At 41.5% G+C, this 26,726-nt stretch overlaps 1 protein-coding gene and 1 pseudogene across 3 annotated transcripts in view; one reads left to right on the top strand and one right to left on the bottom strand.

Annotated features, from left to right (window-relative positions):
• The window catches only part of STX8 (syntaxin 8), a 262,491-nt gene that overhangs the window by 41,653 nt on the left and 194,112 nt on the right, over positions 1–26,726 (top strand). For all 3 annotated transcript variants that reach the window (XM_057536811.1, XM_057536812.1, XM_007166336.2), the window contains exon 5: positions 9,566–9,690. In XM_057536811.1, coding sequence (XP_057392794.1) covers positions 9,566–9,690 — 125 coding nt within the window. The remainder of the gene's footprint in view (positions 1–9,565; positions 9,691–26,726) is intronic.
• LOC103013844 (ADP-ribosylation factor 1-like) lies at positions 20,722–21,366 on the bottom strand (annotated as a pseudogene).

The raw sequence follows: 26,726 nt of genomic DNA on the forward strand, positions 1-26,726 counted from the left end.
TTCCCAGTTTCTAGATTTTTAAAAGTTAGGGTTCTCCTGCCTTGAGAGTGAGGAGAGAAGGGTTGATTGCTTGGACTTTCCAGCTTTGGAGGAGGAATCGCTTACCTTTCAGTTCTCTTTCATCTTTTCCCCCTTCCTCTGTGTCACCGCAAACCCGTTTGTCATGTTTAAGCTTCCTCCTCAGGGCTTCTCTGTAGACTTTTGCCCCATCCATCCGCAAGCTGTTTATTCTTGTTTCTTTCCCCCTCTTTCATCTTCCTTCCTTGACTTTTCCTGTCACATCTTTCTCTTCCATTGCTCTTTTCCCCCTGGAAAAAGATGTTTGGTTTTGGCATTTCTTGGTTTTTAGTTTCTGCTTCCCATTCTTAATTTTGAAAGAAGAGGAACCCTTTCAGTGCCTCTGATAGTCTTCACTTAAGTGGTCTTTACTTTTGTGGGTCTTTGCTGCCTTATTAGCTCCCCTTCCCTGGTTCTCCCACCCTATGGGGAAATGACTCATCTTTAATTGGATTTAAAACAAATTATCCACATGATACACACTCATTATAACAAGTCAGTCCACACTGAGGTATGACCCAAAGTTAATACCCTCTCCCCCTTCCTTCCCTCCAGTGTCATTCTCCTGACATAACCTGTGTTAACCTCACCACATTTATCTGTGCTTGTACATATATTTACAAGTGTAGTTACATGAATATGCATTTTCCTTTCCTATTTTGTGAAAAAAAGAATTTTACATATTACTCTGTAATTTACTGTTTTTCATTTAAATTTGGGCATTCCTCTAACAAAAATAGATTTAACAAAATTCTCTTCAATAGCTGCATTATTTCACAATAGAAAGAGGCAGTCACTTTTCCAGCTACTCCCCATTTGCTGAATATTGAGTGGTTTAGTTTTTTGCCATTACAAACAATGATGCGGTAAATATCCATGAAGAATGTGGCTTCTGCCTCTATAGGACAGATTCCCCTAAGTGGGGTTATTGGGACAAACGGTATGGGTGTTCAAAATGTAACAGGTTCTGCCATGTCTGTTTCTTAAAAGTTATAGTGCTTTACGTTTCCTCTGACGGTATATGGGAGAGCCCATTTCCCTACACCGTAGGTGTCGGTGGGTGTTACAGAACTGGTTGGGTTATGCTGATCTGATGGGTGAGAAATGGTATCTTGTTTTGAGTTGCAGTCCTTAACTACTGGTACAGTTGTGACTTTTGATGGGGAAAATAAAAAGATTTCCTACTTCATGCATTACTTTTATTATTGTTTTTTGGCTGCGTTGGGTCTTCATTTGCTGGGTGTGGGCTTTCTCTAGTTGCAGCGGGCGGGGGCTGCTCTTCGTTGTGGTGCAGTGGCTTCTCTTGTTGCAGAGCATGGGCTCTAGGTGCGCGGGTTTCAGTAGTTGTGGTGCACAGGCTCAGTAGTTGTGGCTCGTGGGCTTAGTTGCTCCGCGGCATGTGGGATCTTCCCGGACCAGGGCTCGAACCCGTGTCCCCTGCGTTGGCGGGCAGATACTTAACAACTGTGCCACCAGGGAAGTCCTCATGCATTACCTTTAAATGATAAAACTCACTTGGGAATTGAAAAAGGAAGCAAATTCCAGGCAGTGAATAAGCAGTAAGAAGAAAGGAGTTACCTATACACACTGTATTGTAAGTTATGTTGATTTATTTTTTATAAAGCCTATATAATACTTTCCAACTTGTGCTTCTTGTAAGTGAAAATTGTAAAGAAACTGGGGGAAAAAAAAGGATTTTCTTGTCTATTAAGAAAAGAGGGACTTCCCTGGTGGCACGGTGGTTAAGAATCCGCCTGCCAATGCAGGGAACACAGGTTTGAGCCCTAGTCTGGAAGATCCCACATGCCGCAGAGCAACTAAGCCCGTGCGCCACAACTACTGAGCCTACACTCCTAGAGCCCACCAGCCACAACTACTGAAGCCTGCGTGCCTAGAGCCCCTGCTCCACAACAAGAGAAGCCACTGCAATGAGAAGCCCGCGTACCACAGCCAAGAGCAGCCCCCGCTCGCCGCAACTAGAGAAAGCCTGTGTGCAGCAATGAAGACCTAATGCAGGGGCTTCCCTGGTGGCGCAGTGGTTGAGAATCTGCCTGCTAATGCAGGGGACACGGGTTCGAGCCCTGGTCTGGGAAGATCCCACATGCCACGGAGCAGCTGGGCCCGTGAGCCACAATTACTGAGCCTGCGCGTCTGGAGCCTGTGCCCCGCAACGGGAGGGGCCGCGATAGAGAAAGGCCCGCGCACCGCGATGAAGAGCGGTCCCCGCACCGTGATGAAGAGTGGCCCCTGCTTGCCGCAACTGGAGAAAGCCCTCGCACGAACCGAAGACCCAACACAGCCATAAATAAATAAATAAATAAATAAATAAATAAATAAATAAGTAAATTAAATAAAAAGAAAATCCTTAAAAAAAAAAAAAAAAGACCTAATGCAGCAAAAAATTTAATAAAATAAATTTTTAAAAACTTTGTTTCTCCCTCCCCCTCTTCTGTATTTGCCAAGCACTTTCATACAGATTATTTTATTTGACTGTCATAATAATCTTCAAGATAAGCAGAGAAGGGATTACTTTTTTGGTTTACAGATGAGGAAACTGTCATTGTACCCAGGGCGGGTTAATGGCAGAAGGAGAACTAGAACTCATCTCCGTGACCTTGGCTATGGGTTTCGTTTCTCGGGTCTCCCTTTCTCTGAATTTTGGTCCCTTGCAGGGACCCTCATCATCTGTTCCTTCTCACTGGCTTTGAGTACTTTGCCCTCCTGTTCGCTGCACTTAGTAGAATCCAGCCGAGGATTGCTAACTTTGCACGCGTAATTCAGTGGACGGAGCTAAGGGTTTACAGTTAGGAAACCTGGGTGTGAATCTTGACTCCATTTCGTTTTCTGTAAAATGAAAATAATCATGACTCCTCAAAATGTTGTGAAGTTCGGATGAGATAAATATTTGTGAAGGTGTATATTTATGCTTTTGTGAAGTGGTCTATAAACATTCCACAACACTTGCTGTCACTGATCTTAGCAGAGGGGAATTCAGAGGTGGCATGTCTTTCTATCCTGCTCAACAGAATTGGAGAACAGTCCGTGATGGTTTATAAGTAAGTGCTAAATGATGTGGCCTGGGCCATAAATGCCCAGTCTAGGAGATTGGAAAAGAGAGCCATGTGAGGTGGAGGAGGTTGAGAAGAACTGGATGGAACGAGACTTGAGATCGCCCTTGTAGAGTGAGTAGGGTTTGTACCCTTATGGTTTCCCTCGTTCTTTAACCCTACTTTTTCCAGACCTGTAATTTCCATACCCATCTGTGTATTGGTGCCTGGCTGGTTGCATAAAAATCACCTGAGGGAGACTACAGATTTCTGGGCCTTGGCTCCAGAGGGAGAGGATGCCATGGTTATTATGAATTTGAGTTTTTAGATATGAACTAGATTAATTGATAAGAAACAAGGTTATTGAGGTGGAAATGATGACTGTATAGGCGGTGCTTGGCTTTTGTGCATCTTGAGCATATACATTAGTCACACCCTTCAACAGTCTCAATGCCAAATTTGGATTTTTGTACATCAGCTGACAAATATAAAATTCTACTAGCATAGAATTTTTAACCCTGTAGAGTTCTGTAGTGTTTAATTCTACTCCCTGCCAGCCAATAATTTCATTTTACTGGACTTGCATCTTTGTCCAGAGAACAGTGTTAATTTGCACAATTAATTGAATATTTTAGTGCCTTGTATCTTTAAATGAGTGAGAATGGAAACAAATAAGGGGGAAAACAAGTTGAAGCAAAGGTGGAAATCACTGGGCACGCCTAATGCCTAAATGCAAATTGTCAGCCTCATTGGGTTCTCATTGGATTTATCATTTAAGTGTGTTTGGTCATGCAGAAAAAAGTGAAAGAAGACGTAGAACATTTGTTATTGAAAAGAGTGTCGAAAAGGCACAACAGAAACTCCCTCGTAATATGTAAGCATATTGTTGACTTTCACTCTTTCTGTTTCTAAACGTGTTTTCAAGACTCCACTGTGTAATAAAGTTAAGGAGCTGCTTGTAATAAATGGTAATTATTGGATTGCTTAACATTTATTTTGTACTTTAATCACTAACCAGCAGATGGCGCTCAGTCACCAGACATTTGGCAGAGCAGCTAATTCACCTTTCACTTAGAATTGTTAGGTTTTTAAACACCAAGGTCCTAATATATAGCACAGAGAACTATAGTATCCTGTGATAAACGATAATGGAAACAAAAGTCTACATGTGTATAACTGAGTCACTTTGCTGTACGGCAGAGATTAGCACAACATTGTACATCAACTATACTTCAATTTAAAAAATAGACAAAACCTAAGAATTCTGTTTATTTTTTTAATCACCCGTTCCTCTCCTCCTTCGACTTTTCAGGTACCATGACAGTGACATTAAGGTAAAAGTAAAGAATTGTTCCCTTTGGTTTTATTTGCTTGATTTTAGCTTGCCTGGATGACTCGAGAATAGCACACAGAGGTTTCTCAAATTCAGGTCAGAGGCCAAAATAATGACTTCTGATGGCCTTTTCCCACCCTGCATTTGTGTTCTTCTGTGAACGGTTTTGTTAAATTTTAACGTTACATTTAAAACTTCTTATGGTAACCTTTAGCCAGCAGTGAATAGGGAGAAAAATGAGAGTGGTTTACAATTAAAAAATTATTTGCTTGCGGTAGATTTTAAAGATGCTGTGGTGAGACTTTCCTTGGATGACGTGTAAGTTAAGAGATTTTCCTTGCTTGAGGTCTTATTGTTCTGGACTAATACTAATTAGTCTAAACAAATTGACTAATCTTTATTCAATTAGTTAACAACAACAACAAAAATTTGAGTACTTTGCAAAAGGCACAGTGTTAGGCATTTATTGTCCCTGGAGTACCAGCTCCCTGAGGTCAGGTATTTGTCTCTCTCGTTCTCTTCCAAAGCCCTAGATTCATGCTGGCACATAGAAGGGACTCAGTAAGTGTGTGTAGGAAGGATGGTTGGATGAATAGGTGGATGGGATACAAAAACAGAATTGGACAGAGTACTGGGCTTAAAGAAGTTAGCTGTCTAGTAAATATGGCTACAAGTAGCCACAAATCCATAGCTTATGATCTCGACAGTAGTTTTACTTTGGGGGTTAACTACGGGAGTTATGTTGAAATTTGAGAAAATCCCAAAAGGAAATGAAACATTTCCCTAAGTTGTGTCAGTTCTCCAAGTCACCCAGTTTGGAAATCTTTCTCCTCTGTATCCATTCTACTCACCAGCACTTTTGTGGGGCTTTCCTTTGAATTGCTGGGTGAATTGTCCCTTCCCTGCCATTCCATCTTGTCCTTTCCCTCATCCAGCCCCCCATCCCCTTCTGCCTAAATGGCACTAGCCTTCTGGTCTACCTCCCTGACTGCGGCCTCTCCTCAGTGTAAGCCAGCCTGGATATTGTGGCCAGATTTTTCCTTTTTTTTTTTTTTTTTTTAATTTATTTATTTATTTTTGGCTGTGTTGGGTCTTCGTTTCTGTGCAAGGGCTTTTCTCTAATTGCGGCAAGTGGGGGGCCACTCTTCATCGCGGTGCGCGGGCCTCTCACTATCGCGGCCTCTCTTGTTGGGAGCACAGGCTCCAGACGCGCAGGCTCAGCAATTGTGGCTCACGGACCTAGTTGCTCCGCGGTATGTGGGATCCCCCCAGACCAGGGCTCGAACCCGTGTCCCCTGCATTGGCAGGCAGATTCTCAACCACTGCGCCACCAGGGAAGCCCCAGATTTTTCCTTTAAAGAATGTATGTCAAAGAAACTATTTTCTGATTGAAAGTTGAGCCTCTGTGCATCTTTATATTCATGGAAAGAAACTAGCTGAGAAAGCTTTGAGAAAGGAATCGCCCTTTCAGACCATAGTAGCATTTTCACACCTACAGGCAAGTCTAGTTACAAAGCTCTGTAGACTCGATTCACCTCACTGACACCCTAGAAATATCATCTCTAGTCCTGACTGCAGACCTCTCTGTGGCCTGTGAATACTCAAACACTGTTTTTTCAGACAAAACAAACATTTTATGGTCACTTTGACATCTTTTGGAAATGCTAAGAAAAGCTGCTGCTTGGAATTCACTGCTTTTTCAGTTCTGTATTCGGTTGATAAGAACACCCTCCCTGTGAACTCTGACAAGTTGCAACTACATTTGTCAGCAGAAAAACATGGATTAACTGCAACCCCCCCCCCATATTGTCATAATTTAATAATGTGTATCACTTTCTTTGGGGGATAAAAATGAAATATTTTTACAGTGTCAGAAGGGACTATGAAACTTTTTGGTAAAATCTTTTTGAGACAGATAGCTAACCTGTTTAGTAATGTGGCATTTATTTGATAAGTTCCATTTATTAGATAAGTTCCATCTTGAAAATATAGGTAAAAATGATGGATTTATTTTTAAAAACACTTCAAGTCTACCCTAACCTCAGAAGCATAGTATTTAGCATTTCCTTTCTTTAGCTGACTTTTCAAAGGAGAAACACTCCTTCATCGTCCTTCCAAAAGTGGGCTTGAGCTGCAAGGTGTTTTAGTGACAGAATTCCCGTTCAAGTTAAAATTCTCTCCATCTGCTTGAACAACGTCAGTCTTTGCTGCTAAACTCTTGAAGGCAGGTAGCAGTTAAGTTTTCCTTTGCCTTTTTTTTTTTTAATCTCAAGATAAATGTCAAATACCCCTCTCTCATTTTTGTCTCTCTTGCTGAAAAAGCTCAGTGGTTTTCTTAGTTCTGTTTCATAAACACATACTGAATGCTTCTCCAGCATACTCAGAGGAACTGTCTTTCTGGTCCTAGGGATATAAACATGACTGTCATGTGGCCTCTTCCCTTCCAGAGCTCATAATTTAGGAAGGGAGACAGATGAGTAAATAACTAACTACAATCCTGCTTGATAAATGCCACGTTGGAGGTTTTGCACAAAGTGCCATGAGAGCACCAGGAGTGATTGATTTAAGGGAAGGGGGGGGTGGGGACGGGAATCAGGAAAGACTAAACAGCAGAAGTGACATTTGAGTTGAGCCTTAGGGGATGAATAGAATTTTGCCAGATGGACAAAGGGGTGGGGGTGGGGGTGGGGGTGGGGACCCTCCAGACTCATACAAAAACATGAGAGTGTGAAAGTTTGTGCCTTTGTCTGAGACGTGGTGAGAGTCTGTAAGGCTGAAGGAAGAGTAGGGTATGGAAGGGGGTGTCGGGAGATGACGTTGCAGAGATCACTGGGGCCATGTTGTAAAGCTTAAGTTTGACCTGTAGCTTCTTAGGGAGTCGTGACAGTTTCAAAATAGGGGAGATCTGTGTTCTAGAAAGATCGTTCTGGCAGCAGAGCGTAAGGTGATTGGAATCGGGGTGACTGGGAACAAGGAGAGCGGTTGGAGGCTATGAGCATCTTCTATGCGAGAGATGATGAGGTCTGAGCTGAGGCAGCACCAGCGGGGATGGACTTGGGGCGTGGACTTGAGAACCAGCTCCGAAGGGTGGTCTTGGGAATTGATGAGACGTGGCCGGGGGGTGGGGGTGAGGAGGGGGGTGTTGGATGACTTGGGAATACAGTGATGCCGCTAGAAAGGATAGGAGAAGAAACCGCTTATGAGGTGAAAGTAGTGAATTTGATTTTGGGTGTGTTGAATTTGGAGTGGAGTTCCCACCTGGAGAGTCCTAAAGGAAAATCCATAAATGCAGATAGAAGAGCCTGTAGGGAGATGGTGTGGGTAGAGAAATTTGAAGGTCAGTGATTTTTTCAATCAGGATGAGGGGTGGGAGGACCTGCCTCGCCTGGATTGTGATATGTGGGGTTTCTTTTTAACTATTTGTATGCCATTCCTCCCCCACCCTCAGATTTCTGATAGTGCCCTGCCAGGGCGGGAGCCCCAGGTAAGAATCCACCACCATGATGACTCAAGAGAATATGGCCTGTTTCATTCGTATTGGGGCATAAAAATGGTCTAAGCACTGCTAGCATCGGTCCTTACAGCCTGTAAACCACAGGTAAAATTGCCCAGGGAGAGACAGTATAGCAAGAAGAGAAGATCTAAATAGAATCCCTGAGGCACACTGCTATTTAAAGGGCAGATGGAAGAAGAGGTACCTGCAAGTTACAGAGAAGGACCTGCCCGTGGGAGAGAGGGGCGTGGAAGGAGCCGAGGGAGGAGGGGTTTCCTGGATACTGGAAGAAGGTCAGCAGTGGCCAGTGAGGCCTGGAGGATGGGTGAAGTGAGAACTGGGATGAGGTTTATGGCAGTAAGGAGGTTATGGTTGAGAAAAGTCTCAGCAGAGTGATGGGGTAGAAGTTGGATCCCAGGGGCTGAAGAGTGAACCCTGAGGGTCAAGAAGTAGAGCTGGTGAGCATGGTCCATTTTTTTTTTTTTTTTTTAATATTTGGCTGCGTTGGGTCTTCGTTGCTGCTCACGGGCTTTCTATAGTTGCGGCGAGCTAGGGGCTACTCTTCTTTGCGGTGCACGGGCTTCTCATTGCAGTGACTTCTCTTGTTGCGGAGCACGGGCTCTAGGCGCGTGGGCTTCAGTAGTTGTGGCTGGCAGGCTCTAGAGCACAGGCTCAGTAGTTGTGGCACATGGGCTTAGGTGCTCCATGGCATGTGGGATCTTCCCAGACCAGGGCTCGAATCCGTGTCCCCTGCATTGGCAGGCGGATTCTTAACCACTGTGCCACCAGGGAAGTCCCCCATTACCATCATTTTAAAAAGAATCCTATGAGTCATACTATAAAGTGAGTGGCTGTTCCCTTCTGGATAGAAGTGGTCGGATATGGTTTCATCCACAAGATGGTCCTCACAGTTTGGACAGAATGTGGGCAGGTGGAGACAGGAGATACCTGGGTTGAGAAGGATCCTGTAAACGTGGGACTGAGGCCAGAAATGTGCGTTCTGTGTTCCTTGGCCAGCAAGGAGCCTAATATGTCTGGTGCAGAAGGAGCGTGTGGGTTATGAGAGGGAGTCAAGATTAAGATGGATAATTGAGAATTTGTGTCATAAATGCTACGCTATATTCATAGAATTGGTTTTGAAACCCTGCATGTGTTTCTATCTGAGCAGCCAAATACCCTCTAACAAGAAAGTCAGTGGTCATTTTTAATGCTATAACCTGTAGTGGCAACATTATATCTTCTTGAGAAATAATATTTGTGCCTTTGGTGCCACCTGTGAGACAGACTTTGTCCTAATAGAAAGGCCAGTTCCATTTGCCCTTGTGTTTTGAAAGTTAAGACCTTCATTTATGATTATTGACTCAGATGTCTCATGGAGGATTAGTAAGAGTATTACACGCTGCCACAGTCTCCTTCACAGGCTGTAATTCTCCTGGGGACCAGGCTTGGGCCTTATTCATCTGCGTATCTCTTCCAGCACTGAACACAGTTGCTGGCATAAACTAAGCATGCAGTAAATTGCAGTTGAATTGAATTTTCAAAGCAGGCGAGGCTAGCCCCCGCTGCACTCATGGGAGTGATTTGCAGCAGAGCTGTATTTTTCGAGTTATGTAACGCCTTTAATCTTGTTCTCAGGTCCAGCCTGATGACTGGAGGGGCCAAGCGAGGAGTACCCAACCCTTGGCTCTTCGAGGAGCCGGAGGAGACCAGAGGCTTGGGTTTTGATGAAATCCGGGAACAGCAGCAGCAAATTATCCAAGGTACTAAATACCCCAAGAGCGTGGGCTCAGAAACATTGTCAGATTTTTTTATCATAGCTTTGGATATTCCTTATACCCACTGAAAATCGGAGGTAAAGCTGTTGGTCTTTGAGAGCTCTTGGCGCTTTTGTGCCTCAAGATACCTGAGGATTAGACAAACGCTGTTGTCCATCCAGGTAGCTCATGGAAGTAGGGATTCTCTCCTGGGAGAGGGACAGAGCAGTTCTGAGTCTGATCAGTCCAGGTGACTCTGAGGCATGTGCCCCCTCCCTGTTCTCCATGATTGGGGATCATTCTCCAAAGAAAAGACTCCATTTTCTTCATACATAAGTCAATTTGTTTTATTTTTTACTTTTTATTTTATTCTTTTTTATTGGAATATAGTTGCTTTACAATGTTGTTAGTTTCTGCTGTACAAAGAAGTGATTTTGGCTTTTACCTTCAAGTTCATCTTGTCCAGTGGCTTTTAAAACTGCTAATTTCTTCTCTTTGTTAATTTCAGAAGTAACGCATAATTGTTATACAAAGTTCAAACAATATAGGGATATATAAAATGAAAAGCTATATATATTGTTTCTCTGATCTCAAACTGTAAACAGGTTAACAATATATTTCTTCAGGCTTTTTTTTCTATACATACATACATGCATATATACTGTATATTCAGTATAAGCACACATATTTTACGTAAATGAGATCATGATACAGATAATTGCACAGCTTTTTAAAAAATTTAATATGTGTGAGACATTTTTTCATGTCAGTGTTACAGATGTTATTCTACTTTTTTAAAAACAGCTTTATGGAGGTGTGGTTGACATCGTAAATAGCACGTATGTAAAGTGTATGGTTTAGTAAGCTTTGATAGGTGTATACACCTGTGAAACCATCAGTACAATCCAAATAATAAACATAATCATTACTCCCGACAGTTTTCTTCATGTCTCTTTGTAAATCTTACTGTTGTCCCTCCCACATCCCCAGATAGCTGCTGATCTGCTTTCTGTTGCTACAAATTAGTTTTTTATTTTTCTGTATAAATGGAATCATACAGTATGTGCTCTTTTGTTGCGGGGAGGTGGGGTCTGGCCTCTTTATCTCAGTGTAACTATTTTAAGGTTCATCCACGTTGTTCCATGGATTAGTATTTCATTCTCTTACATTACAGAATAGTATTCCCTTGCATAAATTGACCACGTTCTGCATATCCATTCATCTGTTGATGCGTATTTTGTATTATACAAATAAAACTGATATGAACATTCACGTGCAAGTCTTTGTATGGACATACATTTTCATTTTCCTTAGGTAAATACCGGTGGAATGACTGAGGCGTATGTTTAACTTTTTTTAAAATATCTTTATTGGAATATAATTGCTTTACAATGGTGTGTTAGTTTCTGCTTTATAACAAAGTGAATCAGCTATACATATACATATATCCCCATTATGTTTAACTTTGAAAGAAACTGCCAGACTCATTTCAAAAGTGGTTGTACAATTTTACATCGCCATCAGAAGAATTTGTGTCCTAATTGCTTCAGATCTTCACCAAAGAGTGTTATAGAAAGTCTTTAATTTGAGACATTCAAGTAGGTGTGTAGTTGCATTTCATCGTGGTTTTAATATGTATTTCCCCAATGACTGAATCTTGGCATGTGCTTATTTGTCATCAGCGTGTCTTCTTCGATGGAAGTATGTGTTCAAATTGTTTACCTATTTTTAATTGGGTTGTTCGTCTTTTATTATTGAGTTTTAAGAATTTTAAAAAACATATCCTTTTATATGTTTGTCAGAATTTATGTTTTAGAAATGTTTTCTCCCCATCTGTGGCTTATATTTTTGGTTTTCTTAATGTCCTTTAAAGAGCAGAGGTTCTTAATTTTAATGAAGTCCAATTAGAAATCTTTGACTATCTAAAGCCACAAAGATTTACTGCCTTTTTTAGGAATTTTATAGTTTTAGGTTTTACAATAGGTCTATGGTCTACTTTGAATTGATTTTTTTTAATATAGCAAGATATAAATAGAAATGCATTTCTTTTTTTTCATTTGCATATCTATTTTGTTCCAGCACCATTTGAAAGAAAAAGAGTATCCTTTCTCTACTTAATTACTTTACTGTTGTCGGAAATCAATTGACCGTATATGGTGTGGGCCTATTTCTGGACTTTCCATTCTGTTCTGTTTGTCCATTTGTTTATCTTTACATCAGTGCCACACTGTCTCCATTATTGTACCTTTGCCACAAGTCTTTAAGTTAGGTAGTATAAGTCTTCCAACTTTGTTCTTTTTCAAAATGTGACTGGCTATTCTAGATCTTTTGCATTTCCATATGAATTTCAGAATCTGCTTTCAATTTCTACAAAAAAGCCTCGTGGGCTTTTGATTGGGATTACATTGCATCTTTAATTTGGGGAGAATTGACTTTTTTTTTTTTTAACTTTTTTTGGGGTTTATTTAATTTATTTATTTATTTATGGCTGTGTTGGGTCTTTCTTTCTGTGCGAGGGCTTTCTCTAGTTGTGGCAAGTGGGGGCCACTCTTCATCGCGGTGCGTGGGCCTCTCACTATCGCGGCCTCTCTTGTTGCGGAGCACAGGCTCCAGACGCGCAGGCTCAGTAATTGTGGCTCACGGGCCTAGTTGCTCTGCGGCATGTGGGATCCTCCCAGACCAGGGCTCGAACCTGTGTCCCCTGCATTGGCAGGCAGATTCTCAACCACTGCGCCACCAGGGAAACCCCCAGAGAATTGACATCTTAACAATATTGAGTCTTCTGATCCATGAATATGGTATATCTCTCCATTTATTTAGTTCTTTCATTGTTCTCAGCAGTGCTTTGTAGTTTTCACTGTATGTCTTATACATCTTTTATCAGATTTATCCCTAAGTAGTTCATATTTTTTGTTCTCTTATTGACATTTATAAATTTCTACTTCTGATTGTGGCTAGTATATAAAAATACAATTGACTTTTTTTTTTATTATTTATTTATTATGTTTATTTTTGGCTGTTGGGTCTTCGTTTCTGTGTGAGGGCTTTCTCCAGTTGCGGCGAGTGGGGGCCACTCTTCATCGCGGTGCGCGGGCCTGTCACTATCGCGGCCTCTCTTGTTGCGGAGCAGAGGCTCCAGACGCTCAGGCTCAGTAGTTGTGGCTCACGGGCCCAGTTGCTCCGCGGCATGTGGGATCTTCCCAGATCAGGGCTCGAACCCGTGTCCCCTGCATTGGCAGGCAGATTCTCAACCACTGCGCCACCAGGGAAGCCCAATACAATTGATTTTTGTATACTGACCTTGGATCATGCAGCCTTGCTAATAAACTCACTAATTTTTTAATAGCTTTTGGGTAGAATCTATAGGATTTTCTATACAAATGGTCAATGCCATCTGTGGATAAAGACAGTTTTACTTTTTTTAAAAAGACTTTTAAGAGCAGTTTTAAGTACACAGCAAAATTTAGAGGAAGGTACAGAGAGTTCCCATATAACCCCTTTCCCCACACATGCATAGTCTTCCTCCATTATCAACCACCAGAATGGTATATTTGTTATGATTAATTAACCTACATAGATATCCTAATCACCCGAAGTCCATAGTTGATCTTAGGGTTCACTGTTGGTGTTGTGCATTCTATGGTTTGGACAAATATAAAATGACATATCCTTCATTACAATATCATAGAGTATTTCCACTTCCCTAAAAATCTTCTGTGCCCTGCCTGTTTCTCTCCCTCCTCCCTCAACCCTTGGCAACCTCTGATCTTTTTACCATTTCCATTGTTTTGCCTTTTCCAGAATATCAGTAGTTGGAATAATACAGTATGTAGACTTCAGATTGGCTTCTTTCACTTAGTAGTATGTGTTTAAGGTTCTTCCATGCCTTTTCAAGGCTTGATAGCTAACTTCTTTTTAGCACTGAATAATATTCCACTCTCCGCTTGTACCAAGTTTGTTTATCCATTCACCTTCTGAAAGACATCTTGATTGTTTCCATATTTGGGCAGTTATGAAAAAGCTGCTATAAACATCTGTGTGCAGGTTCTTGTGTACATGTAATTTACCAACTCTTTGGATAAATACCAAGGAGTGCAATTGCTAGATCACATGGTAAGAATGTTTAGTTTTATAAGAAACCACCAAATTGTCTTCGAAAGTGACTGTACCACTTTTCATCCCCACCAGTGATGAATTGAGAGTTCCTATTGCTCCGCATCCTGTCAAATCCTGACAGCATTTGTTGTTGTCAGTTTCCAGGGTTTGGTCATTCTAATAGATGTGTAGTGGTATCTCTTGTTTTAATTTGCATTTCCCTCATGACTTATGATGTGGAGCATCTTTTCATATGCTTATTTGCCATCTGTATGTTGTCTTTGGTGAGGTATCTGTTAAGACCTTTGGTCCATTAAGAGTTCTTTGTATGTTTTAGGTGACAGTTCTTTATTAGATATTTCTTGCAAATATTTTCTCCCAGTCTATGACTTGCCTTCTTATTTCCTTGATAGTATCTTTCACAGAGCAGAAGATTTTAATTTTAATGGAGTCCAGCTTATCAATTATTTCTTTCATGGATTGTACCTTTGGTTTTGTATCTGAAAGTCATTGCCAGACTTCTCGTTTCCTGTTCTGCCTGTAATGGACCTTGGAAGTCACTACTCCATCCTAAAAATCAGTAATATAATAAGCTGAACAGACTGAAAAAGTCACCAACTCTTCTTGGATCTGTAAGAGAGGAGGACACAGGGCAAATCACTTCCTGCAAGATTTGGAGAGACAGGAGAATACAGGGAGTCACAGCTTGCTGGAGCAGAGACTTCTGAGCAGAAACCAGTGTGAGAACCAGCTGGGTAGGAAAATCTGAACTGTAATTGGTGAGTTGCTGGAGGCTCAGTGTGGACAAATCTGAGAATTAAAAACTCCAGGGGACCCAGTCATAGTGGGATCCTCACAAGTTTGTGAGATTCACCTCTAGGAGCTCTACCAGGTTCTCACAGTAAATACCAGAGAAAAATCCCCTCCCGTTTCTGGCAGAGAGAGGGGAAAAGGAACCATTTTGGAATATGCTAGAGCACTCTGTTCTTCTTAACAAGGTTTCATCCTCAGGAGAAACTACTTAACCAGGACCTAACTTGCTAGATTATATCAGTCTGACTGACCTGGGGGAAAGGAAATGCCTTAACTCTAGCCCACTAGCCATCCTGTCCCACCTAAGTGGCAAGGGGAGGAAAAAACGTTGAAACACTTGTGACGTTCACAGCCCAGAGACATAGACTCACTAAAGACTGGGACCTAATGATAGGACTGTAGAACACTCCCTTAATGCCCACACTTTACCACCACCTTTTACTAAAGGTCTTTTTACAGCAGTTCATTTTACCACATACATCCTGTCTAATAAGAAGAAATTACAAGGCACACCAAAAGGCAAAAAAACATAATTTGAGGAGACAGAGCAAACATCAGATCCAGACATGCCAGGAATGTTGGAATTATCAGACCAGGAATTTAAAACAATGATTAAGATGCTCAGGATTCTGATAAAGTAGATAGCATTGAAGAACAGATGGGTAATGGAAGCAGAGAGAAGGAGCCAAAAAGAAATGCTAGAGGTCAAAAACACTGTAACAGAAATGAAGAATCCCTTTGATGGTCTTATTAGTAGACTAGACATGGCTGAGGAAAGAATCTCTGAGCTTGAGGATATCTCAATAGAAACCTCAAAAAGTGAAAAGCAATAAGAACAAAGATTGATATAAAACAGAACAAAATATCCAAGGACATTGGGACAACTGCAAAAGGTGTAGCAGATGTGTAATGGGAATACCAGAAGGAGAAGAGAGAGAAAAAAACAAAAAATATTTGAAAAAGTGGCTGAGAATTTCCCCCAGGTTAATGGCAGACACCAAACCACAGAGTTAGGAAGCTCAGAACACCAAGCAGGATAAATACCAAAAAAATTACACCTAGGCATATCATTTTCAAAGTACAGAAAATCACAAAGATAAAAAAAAATCCAAAAGAATCTAGAAGTAAAACAACACAAAACAAAAAAGAACCCCTCACTTCTAGAAGAACAAATGTAAAAATGACATCTGACTTCTCAGAAGCCATGCAAGCAAGAAGAAAGTGGAATGAAATCTTTAAAGCGTTGCCAAAAAAACCCTCCAAAACAATCTCACCAATCTAGAATTCTGTACCTTGTGAAATTATCCCTCATAACTGAAGGAGAAATACTTTCTTAGACATATGAAAATTGAGAAAATTTGCCAGTAAACCTGCCTTGCAAAAATGGTTCAAAGGTTATTTAGAGAGAAGGAAAATAACATAGATTAGAAACTTTCTACATAAAAGAGCATGAAGAAGGAATGAAGTGATAAGAAAAAAGTCATTGCCATATGCAAGGTCATCTAGGTTCTCTCCTATGTAATCTTCTAGTAGTTTTATAGGTTTGTTTTACATTTAGATTTATGATTATTTTGAATTTTTGTCAAGAATGTAGGGTCTAGATTCATTTTTTCGCATGTGAATGTCCAGTTGTTCCAGCACCATTTGTTGAAAGACTGTCTTTACTTCATTGTATTTTCTTTGCTGTTTTATCAAAGATTGTTGACTGTATTTATAAGGGTCTGTTTCTCGGCTCTCTGTTCTGTTCCATTGACCAGTACCACACTGTTTTGATTACTATAGCTTTATAGTAAATCTTGAAGTCGAGTAGTGTCAGTCTTCTAACTTTGTTCTTCTTCAATATTGTGTAAGCTCTTCTGGGTCTTTTGTCTCTCCATATCAATTTTAGGATCAGTTTGTTGATATCCACAAAATAACTTGCTGGGATTTTGATTGAAATTGTGTTGAATCTATAGATCAAGTTGGGAAGAACTGATACCTTGACAATATTGAGTCTTTCTATCCATGAATATGGAATATTTCTCCATTTATCTAGTTCTTCTTTGCTTCCATTCATCAGTTTTGTAGTTTTTTTCATTTAGATCTTGTACATATTTTGTTTGATTTATACCTAAGTGTTTCACTTTTGGGGGTGCTAATTTAAGTGGTATTGTGTTTTTAATTTCAAATTCCACCCATTCACTGCTGGTATATAGGGAAGAGATTGACTTTTGTATATTAGCCTTGTATCCTGCAACCTTGCTATAATGGCTTTTTAGTTCCTGGAGATTTGTCAGTTCTTTTGGATTTTTTACTTAGGTGATCATATAACCTGTAAATGAAGTTTTCTTTCTTTTTTCCCAATCTGTATGCCTTTTCTTTTCAGATTGCATTAGCTAGAACTTCTAGTACAATGCTGGAAAGAAGTGCCGAGAAGGGACATCCTTGTCTTTTACCTGACCTTACTGGGAAAGCTTTGAGTTTCATATCATTAAGTATGTTGTTAGCTGTGGGGTTGGTTTTTTTTTTTTTTTTTTTTTTTTTTTTGGGCTGCATTGGGTCTTCGTTGCTGTGATCGGGCTTTCTCTAGTTGTGGCGAATGGGGGCTACTCTTCGTTGCAGTGTGCATGCTTCTCATTGAAGTGGCTTCTTGTGGATCATGGGCTCTAGGCACGTGGGCTTCAGTAGTTGTGGCGTGAGGGCTCAGTAGTTGTGGCTCACAGGCTCTAGAGCGCAGGCTCAGTAGTTGTGGTGCATGGGCTTAGTTGCTCCACGGCATGTGAGATCTTCCCGGACCAGGGCTTGAACCCGTGTCCCCTGCATTGGTAGGCGGATTCTTAACCACTGCGCCACAAGGGAAGTCCAGCTGTGGGGGTTTTGTAGATATGAAGTTGAGGAACTTCCTCTCTATTCCTAGTTTACTGAGAGTTTTTATTAGTGACGGACGTTGGATTTTGTCTGATATGTTTTCTGCATCTGGTGATATGATCATGTGATTTTTCTTGTTTATCCTGAAATCCTATGTGTTGGTCTGTGGTTTCACCCATTAGCTGTTCGTAAACAATGCATCTGTATCCTAAAAAGCACCACATGTCATAGCTGATGGTTGATGGGGAAACTCCTTTGATGTGGTGCAATTTTGATGAGATGATTGTGGAGACATGAGGATGCCCTAATGACACTGATTTGTCATGGTTGCAGCATTTGAACTTGTATAAAAAGGAAATCTGTAAGTCTATAACCTGGCAACGTTTTATAACCCTGTATATTAAAGATGGCTTTCTCATAAAATCCAGAACCACACAGCCCTATGGGCAAACACTCGTGGTGTTTGTGCCTGTGTTTTTAAAGGTGCTGTGATGGACAGTTGGCATGCCAGGGTTCGAGAAGAGTGGATGGTTTGAAGTGCTTGCATATACCTGTGCAAAATCAACTGGCTGCCTCTGTTCCTATTTTACTGTAAATTTTATGGTACTGTTTGTTGCATTCTCCAGGGAGCTTCTCTGTAGACAAACACTCCCCCCACCACCCCACTGCCCCCACAAGTGGTGGAGATGCTGGTGTCTGAGTTTCCTGGTGTATCCAGGAAATCATTTTAAATCAACTCTTCTCCAATAAAAATTAATTTTAAAGAGTTGCCAGAAATGAAAAAGTGGACATCACTACTATTTACAATGATGTGTTTCAGCTTACTTTTTCATTTCTGATATTAGTTGTTTGTGTCCTTTCTTTTTTTTCATAGTTGGCCTGACTAGAGGCTTATTGAACTTATTGATCTTTTCAGAGAACCAGCTTTGGTTTCATTGATTGATTGATTGATTATTTATTTATTTATTTATGGCTGTGTTGGATCTTCGTTTCTGTGCGAGGCCTTTCTCTAGTTGCGGCAAGCGGGGGCCACTCGTCATCGCGGTGCGTGGGCCTCTCACTATCGCGGCCTCTCTTGTTGCGGAGCACAGGCTCCAGACGCACAGGCTCAGTAGTTGTGGCTCACGGGCCCATTTGCTCCGCGGCATGTGGGATCTTCCCAGACCAGGGCTCGAACCCGTGTCCCCTGCATTTGCAGGCAGACTCTCAACCACTCTGCCACCAGGGAAGCCCTCATTGATTTTTTTCTCTCTTGATTTCCTGTTTTCAGTGTCATTGATTTCTGCTCTAATTCTTAATATTTCTTTCCTTCTGCTTATTTTGGATTTAATTTGCTCTTCTTTTTCTAGTTTCCTGAGGTGGAAACTTAGACTATTGATCTTAGATCTTTCTTCTTGTCTAATATATGTATTTGCTGCTATAAATTCTCCTCTATGCAGTGCTTTTGTTGTATCATAAATTTTGGTAAGTTGTGTTTTCATTTTCATTTAGTTCAAAATATTTTTAAAGTTCTTTTGAGACTTCTTTGATCATGTGTTATTTAGAAATATATTGTTTAATGTCTACATATTTGGGGATTTTCCAGCTATCTTTCTGTTGTTGATTTTTAGTTCAATTCCATTGTATTCCAAGAGCAGAACTGTATGATTTCTGTTCTTTTAAATTTATTAAAGTATGTTTTATGGCCAAGAATGTGGTCTATCTTGGTGAATGTTCCATGTGAGCTTGAGAAAAATGTGTATTCTGCTGTTGTTGGATAAAACAGTCTGTAGATGTCCATTACATCCAGTTGATTGATCGTGGTGTTGAGTTTAACTATGCCTGCTAGATGTGTCCATTTCTGATAGAGGGGTGTAGAAGTCTCCAACTATGATAGTGGATTTATCTCTTCCTCCTTGCATCTCTCTGCTTTTCATCTCATGTAGTTTGCTCTGTTAGGTGCATACACATTAAGGATTGTTATGTCATTTTGGAGAATTGACCCCCTTATCATTATGTAATAATCTTTACCCCTGATAACTTTACTTGCTTTGAAGTCTGCTCTGTCTGAAATTAATATGACAACTCCTGCTTTCTTTTGATGACTGTTAGTATGGTTTATCTTTCTCCATCCACTTACTTTTTTTTTTAATAGTTAAGAGATTTTATTCTAATAGCTGTAATTACAGTGCTTGTGTGTCGAAATGAAAACTGAAAACAAGTGTACAAAACTGATTACTAATTGTGTATTGAAAGCAGTAAGAGGTTCTGCAACACCAAGTAAACCAGTTCTGAGGTTTTCCCCAAGGTAAAGGTTAACAGCTCCGGCTTCTTTAGTGTTTATCAAAATACAAAAGAAAAAAGTAGAGGTTATTTTCGATGGCAAATCTGACCCTTGCAGGCTGAGGGAGTGAAAGCACATGTAGACAGGGGCTCCGAGGGGCTGGGGTTCAAGGATGACCACCTGTGCTCATGCTGTGGTGGGACCCCAGAGAGCCCAGAGCAGGCAAGCAAGGAGACTGCAGGGCTCTTGCTCCAACCAGAGCGTTCCAACCAAAGTGCCCATGCTGACCCAAGAAAAGCTGGGGTTCCTCCAAGGGGTCTGAGAGCAGTGGGTGCAGCCTCCAGCCCATCTCCCGGGCGGCCGTGTAAGCACAAATGCTATGTGGTGTGGGATGACCCGAGACAGAGCAAATCACAGGGACCTTACTGTGACCATGCAGAATGGATCATGGCTGGTTCTGCCCCATTTCACATTCCCAACAGGAGGTAGACCACCGGTGGACTGAATTCAGGCCATTACTGCAGAACCTACACTAGGCACATTTCTCCCTTCTGTGTGTTCAAGTGTTCTCCTTATCTTGTAACTATTTTAAAAAATGCACCGAGTTTGGGTTAAAAACCAACCACCAAAATGGATCTCAACACAGATCTAAAGCCCAAGAGGAGGAGCACCCGGCTCATCCGAAACGGCGACTCCTGGATGACCTGTGTGCCTAAAATCCCTTCTCAGTACTAAACAGTGGGTTGGATTTCTTTTTACAAAAAAAAAAAAAAAAAAAAAAAAAAGCTGAGTACTATTGCATAGGAGTACCAGAAGCTGCCTCATTGGAAACAAAAACTATTTACATTAAATAAAAACCCAGTTGCAGGCAGCGTCTGCACATTTACAGCCTGGTGAAGCACACTGTGACCGACCATGGAGACAGCTTCTGGCACTCACACCCCAGGGGCGCATTTGCCACATGAGAGTAAAGCGAGGGTAGGAGGAGGGAGTGAATGGGGAGGAGAGAGGAGTCCAGCTCACTTCTGGTTCTGGAGCTGATCGGACAGCCGGTCCAGCCCCTCATAGAGCCCATCCCTGCTGGTGGCACAGGTGGCCTGAATGTACCAGTTCCTGTGCCTCAGAGTGTAGACCCAGCTTGTCCGTGACCTCCACTGCATTCATGGCATTGGGGAGGTCCTGTTTGTTAGCCAGCATGAGCAGAACAGTGTCCCTGAGCTCGTCGTCTGCCAGCATCCTCATAAGCTCCTCTCGGGCCTCATTCACACGCTCTCTGTCTTTGCTGTGCACCACAAAGGTGAGACCTTGTGTGTTCTGGAAGTAGTGGCACACAGAGGCTGGATCTTGCCCTGGCCGCCCACGTCCCACACAGTGAAGCTGATGTGCTTGTATTCCACGGTTTCCACGTTGAAGCCTGTAGTGGGCGTGGTGGTCACGATTTCACCCAGCTTCACTTTGTACGGGATGGTGGTCTTTCCTGCAGCATCTAGGCCCACGATGAGAATGGGTGTTTCTTTTTTGCCAAAAAGGCCCTTGAAGAGGTTTGCAAAGATACGCCCTGTGCTGTAGACTGGTGGGAGCAGCCCTGGGCACAGAAACCCTCGGCGGCCGCGGCACAGCTGCTGCTCGAAGGCAGGCGTTGGTTTCGCTCCCACTCCATCCATTTACTTTTAATCCATGTATTTCTTTACATTCAAAGTGAGGTTCTTATAGACCACATATAGTTGACTCTTGTGTTTTGATCCACTCTGTCTTTGTCTTTTAATTGGTGTAGTTTTACTTCATTTCAATCTAGATGCCTTTTATTTTTCTTTCTTGCCTTATTACACTTGCTACAACCTCCAGTACAATGTAGGAATTATGAGAGCAGACATTCTTGCCTTGTTTCTAATCTTATGGAGGAAATATTCATTTGAAAGCCAGATGTGAGTTTTTCTTTGTTCAGTTACTAGATATTTCTTTCTAAAAATATTCTTGAGTTTTTTTTTTTTTTTTTTTTTTTGCTGGGATGCAGTTATTTGGGTCTTGCTTTGTCAGGTGGACCAGAGCAGTGTTTATTTTAGAGTAAGGGTCAGCAAACCATGACCTATGGGCCACATCTGGCCCACCACCTGTTTTTGTATGGTCTGCAAGGTAAAAATGGCTTTTCCATTTTTAAATGGTTGAAAAGAGTCAAAGAATATTTCATGACTTGTAAAGGCTGTATAATATTCAAAGTTTAGTGTCCATAAATAAAGTTTTATGGAAACACAACCATGCTCGTTCATTTGTTTATTAGTTATGGATGCTTTCCTGTGACAATGGCAGGGTTGGGTAGCTGCAGTGGAGACCATATGAACCAGAAAGCCTGAAATATTTGCTATCTGGCCCTTTATAGAAAATGTTTGTGGACTCCAGTCAAGAGGTGATTTCCCTCACTCCTGTGCCAGAGCCATTCTGCATACCCTCTCTGATGCCCTTTGAATTATGAGGTGACCTGGTGGGTAGGGGTAGGAATTATGTGTGCAATTCCTGTGAGCTCAGAGAGTTATTCCTTCTAAGGCTTTCAGGTGGTTCTTTCCCCAGCCTTAATTTCCTCACCCATGTGCCCTGATCAACACTCACCTGAAGTCTCAGGGTGGACCCTGTGCAAATCTCCAGCATTTTCTCTCTGTGCAGCTCTCTGGTACTGTGCCCTATGTACTGTAGCCACCTGGACCTGTTTTTTTGGATTCTTCTCAATTCGGGGAGACTGCTGGGCTCTACCTGGGATCTGGCTTCCCCACACCATAGCCTGGGAACTCTCTCAAGGCGATGGTGTGGGGCAGAGAGCTTATCTCATCTGTTTCCCATGTCTCGGGGACCACTGTCCTTCATTTCCTGATGTCTGTGTCTTGAAACTGTTGTTTTATATATTTTGCCTGTGGTTTTGTGTTTTGTTTTCCAGTTGTTTGGGGCCAGAAGTAAATCTGGTGCCTGTCAGTCCCTCTTGGCCAGAAGCAGAAGTCTAACTCTGTTTTGAACTCCCTTTTCACAGTGAAATTATCTGGTGAATGAAGTACTGTTCCTCCCATATCACTTTAACTCTATATATTTCACCCATTTTCTGAAGTAAAGTGAAGAAATTAAGAACAAGGCAGATTTTACTTTTCAGGATTCATGGTTCCTGAAAGGAATGTCTTACTAGCCAATACTAATGAATTTTCTGGGCATTGTTGCTTTTTGCCAAGAAAAACTGTTTTCAGTCAGGAAAAGTTATCCCTGCCCAGAGGAGGTGGCTCATTCAGAGATTACTGTAGGCTAGGTGTCAGAGGACGCTGCGTGCATGTGTTTGTATTGTCTCCAAAACCGAGAGCACCCTTATTGAGATGCCCCCCCTTTGGAAGCCGGCTGGCTTTTGGGGTTCGGTGGGGGGGGGAATAAAAGAATGGAGGAGAGGAGCAGCATATATTATAGGTCAGGATGTTTTTCTACTCTTTGTGTTTTGAAATGCTCTATCCCCGCCCCCCTCCCCCACCGCCTTGATTTCTTAGCAAGCTGTTTTTCAAGGATAAACACAAAAATGGAAGTCATCTTTACACGAAACCCTCATTAATCTTTTCTCTGCCCCAGGAACCTTGGTGATGCGCTGAGGTTACCATGGCTTTGCTTCCTGGCCAGGTCCCGCACTGGAAAAAAAATACACAACCACAAAGGGTTGCTTCTAACTTCCTTTTGCCTGTGGAATCTGTTAGCCTTTCTGTACTTTCGTTGACCTTTAGAAAACACTTGGAAAGTCATCCTGAATAACAGTTTTTTGGTAGAGCTTAGACTCGAGGCAATGAATGCCTTCCTTCCCTGACCCGGAAGCTAGGCCTCGTTACAGCCAGTTAGCCGGCCTCAGCTTCTGTGCTACCTAAGCCATAATTTGAGGCGCGAATGGACGTTCAGCAGAAGATGGGTGAGGTGATGACAATAACTGGATCACCTCAAAAATCCCTGTGAGAGGGAATCCCCTGGCGGTCCGGTGGTGAGGACCTGGCGCTTCCACTGCTGGGGCCTAGGTTCGATCCCTGGTCGGGGAACTAAGATCCCGTAAGCTGTGCGTTGCGGCCAAAAAAAAAAAAAAAAAAAAAAAAAAAATCCCTGCACTAAAACAAGGGAAGGTGCTTTTTTGGTCAGTACAGACCCTTGTTTCTGAGTCAGATGGCGGGTGGCAAACATTGGAGAATTGCTCTACCTCTACCCAGGAGGTCGCTGTTGCTGGGGCTTCTTAATTAGCTCCAACTATTCTTACCATAGTCTATAGACGTTCTTTCTGGATTCTAGCAGAAAGTTGTGCATTAGTTCTGGGTTTCTGTGTTCTTAGGTCTCTAAGTATTTTCATAGAAATAGCGGTGGGGCAGGTGGCCGGCCGGGCTGCGTTGTACCCTGGCACGTCTAAGCAACTCATCTTTGAACACTTGCAATCATAACCTCACAGGTTTTTCAAGATAACCTTTCTTGCAGCTGTCACCTACACCAAGATTCCTTCCCCCCAGATCTTAAAAACATCTGTTCCTAGAACTTGCTCTAAGAGTCTTTCCAATGTAGTGATTATCTTTACCCAGTGTGACCTCATCTACTTCCCCTTCTTCAAGGAGAGCTCCTATATATCAAATGTGGGAATTTCCATCGCTCCTCTCTGGGCACCGGACAACACAGCATCGGCTACTTTTTCTATTACCTAAACTCAGAGAGCTGTCTAGTATTAATGAGAAGTCATTCCATATGTGTGTAGCAGAGACTGTATTTCTTCCTTCTACAGACCTAGAGGGTCTTCTGTGGTCATTCCTTGGTTTAAACACTTTTATTAAATACTTGCTCTGTACCACCAGTTGGGCTCTGAACCAGTTGGGCAAAACCATAGGAAAGGAAGACACAGCCCCAGCCCTTGCGGCTCTTGTCATGTGCTCAGTCGGGGGCCTGAGGTTGCAGTTCTTAAGAATGTCCCTTGGTTTTATTTACTTGTTAAAATGTTGGTAACTTGTTACTTTTGACAGTTTCAAATGTATGAAAGTGGAGAAAGTAAGATAATGATTCTGTCTTACCCATCACTTGTTTCAGCAATTATCAACCCATAGCCCATCTCGTTTCATCTATATGTCTACCCACCTGCCCATCCCTGGATTGTTTTTGAAGCAAATCCTAGACATTGTACAATTTCATTGGTGAATATTCCAGAATATAACTCTAAAGCATGTCTGCAAAAGATAAGGACTGTTTTTAAAAAACAGAAACATAACCACCATGCCATTATTACCCTTAATAAGTTAACAATTCTTAATCTGAACACCGACTGGATATTTGATTTCCCTGATTGTCCCATGATGGGTTTTTTTTTTTTTTTCAGGTTGTTCAATTCAGGATCTGAATATGGTCTGTACATTGCAACTAATTTGTTATGTCCCTTAAGTTTCTTTAGTAGGTAGGTGCCTTTGCCAACTCTTTTTTTCTTTGCTGTTTCTTTGACGAAACAAGGACATTTGCCCTATAGTTTCCCACTATCTAGAATTGCTATTTGTATCCACACACATTGTTTAATGTGTTCCTCTGTCCCACATATTTTCTGTAAATTGGTAGTTAGATTTAGTGGCTTGATCAGAATGACGTCTGTTACTTTCGGCAAGAATACATTATGATGACTGTCCCTTTATTTTTAATCTACAGCCACCAGATTGTCCTCCCACAATTACATGGTATTTAGTTAGAAGATGGTTTTTCTGCATGTCTTAAGATAGGAAGTAGTCAAACACCTAACTATTCTGAAGCGATTTTTCAAAAAATGCTTGTATTTGTTTTCTACTGCTGCTATAATAAATTAGCACAGACTTAGGGACTTAAAATACAAGTTTATTATCTTATAGTTCTGTAGCTCAGAAGTTCAGTATAGATGCTACTGGGCTACGATCAAGGTGTTGGCAGGGCTGGGTTCTCTTCTGGAGGCTCCAGGGGAGAATTCATTCCCTTGCCTTTTCCAGCTTTTAGAGGCTACCCACATCTCTTGGCTCCTGGACACCTTCTTTAGTCTTCAATGCCAGCAAGTTGCATCTCTCTGACCCTTCTTCATGCCTCCCTCTGACCACAGCTGGGAAAGATTCTCTGTTTTTAAGGACTCATGTGATTAAACTGGGCCCCCCATGGATAATCCAGAATCATCTCCCATCTCAAATTCCTTACCCTTAATCACATCTGCAAAGTTTCTTTCGCCATGTAAGGTCATATATTCACAGGTTCCTGGGATTAGGATGTGGACATCTTTAGGGGGCCATTATTCTATGTAGTGCAATGGTCATCCAGTTTTTAAAGTCAATACCATTATAAAATTGAAGAATGATTAATAGAGTATGGTATGTTGCAAATGATCTGTTGTGATATCATAATGCTTTAGGGTATCAATAAGGTAGGATAGGTTAATGAGCTGTGATTACAACATCGTAGTAGTTTTACATGGTTCTGGGTAGCTGTCTGCATGGGTCTTGATAATCGTTGATATTTTTGCAAGTAGCAGCATTTTGTTCACTGGCTCTAAGATGACCACACTGCCTCCCCTTAGAAATGCTGCTTTAAGACCTGTAGAAGCTCAGAAAATGGTACAAATGAACTTATTTACAAAACAGAAATAGTCACAGATAACAAACTGTAACAAATTTATGGTTACCAAGGGGGAAAGGGAGCGATAAATTGGGAGATTGGGATTGACATATACACACTACTGTATATAAAATCGATAGCTAATAAGAACCTACTGTATAGCACAGGGAACTCTACTCAACACTCTGTAATGACCTATATGGGAAAAAAATCTAAAAAGGAGTAGATATATGTATATGCATAACCGATTCACTTTGCTGTACAACAAAAACTAACAACATCATAAATCAACTATACTCCAGTAAAAATTTAAAAAAAGACTTGTAGAAGCTCAAGTCATCAATATTATTATTACATACACAGCATCTCTGTTATCTGGACCTTCTGTGTTTCTGAATCATAGGATGAAAATTTATTGTAGCACTTAAACATA

The sequence above is a fragment of the Balaenoptera acutorostrata genome, chromosome 20 (genome assembly GCF_949987535.1).
Source record: "Balaenoptera acutorostrata chromosome 20, mBalAcu1.1, whole genome shotgun sequence".
Lineage (NCBI taxonomy): Eukaryota > Metazoa > Chordata > Mammalia > Artiodactyla > Balaenopteridae > Balaenoptera > Balaenoptera acutorostrata.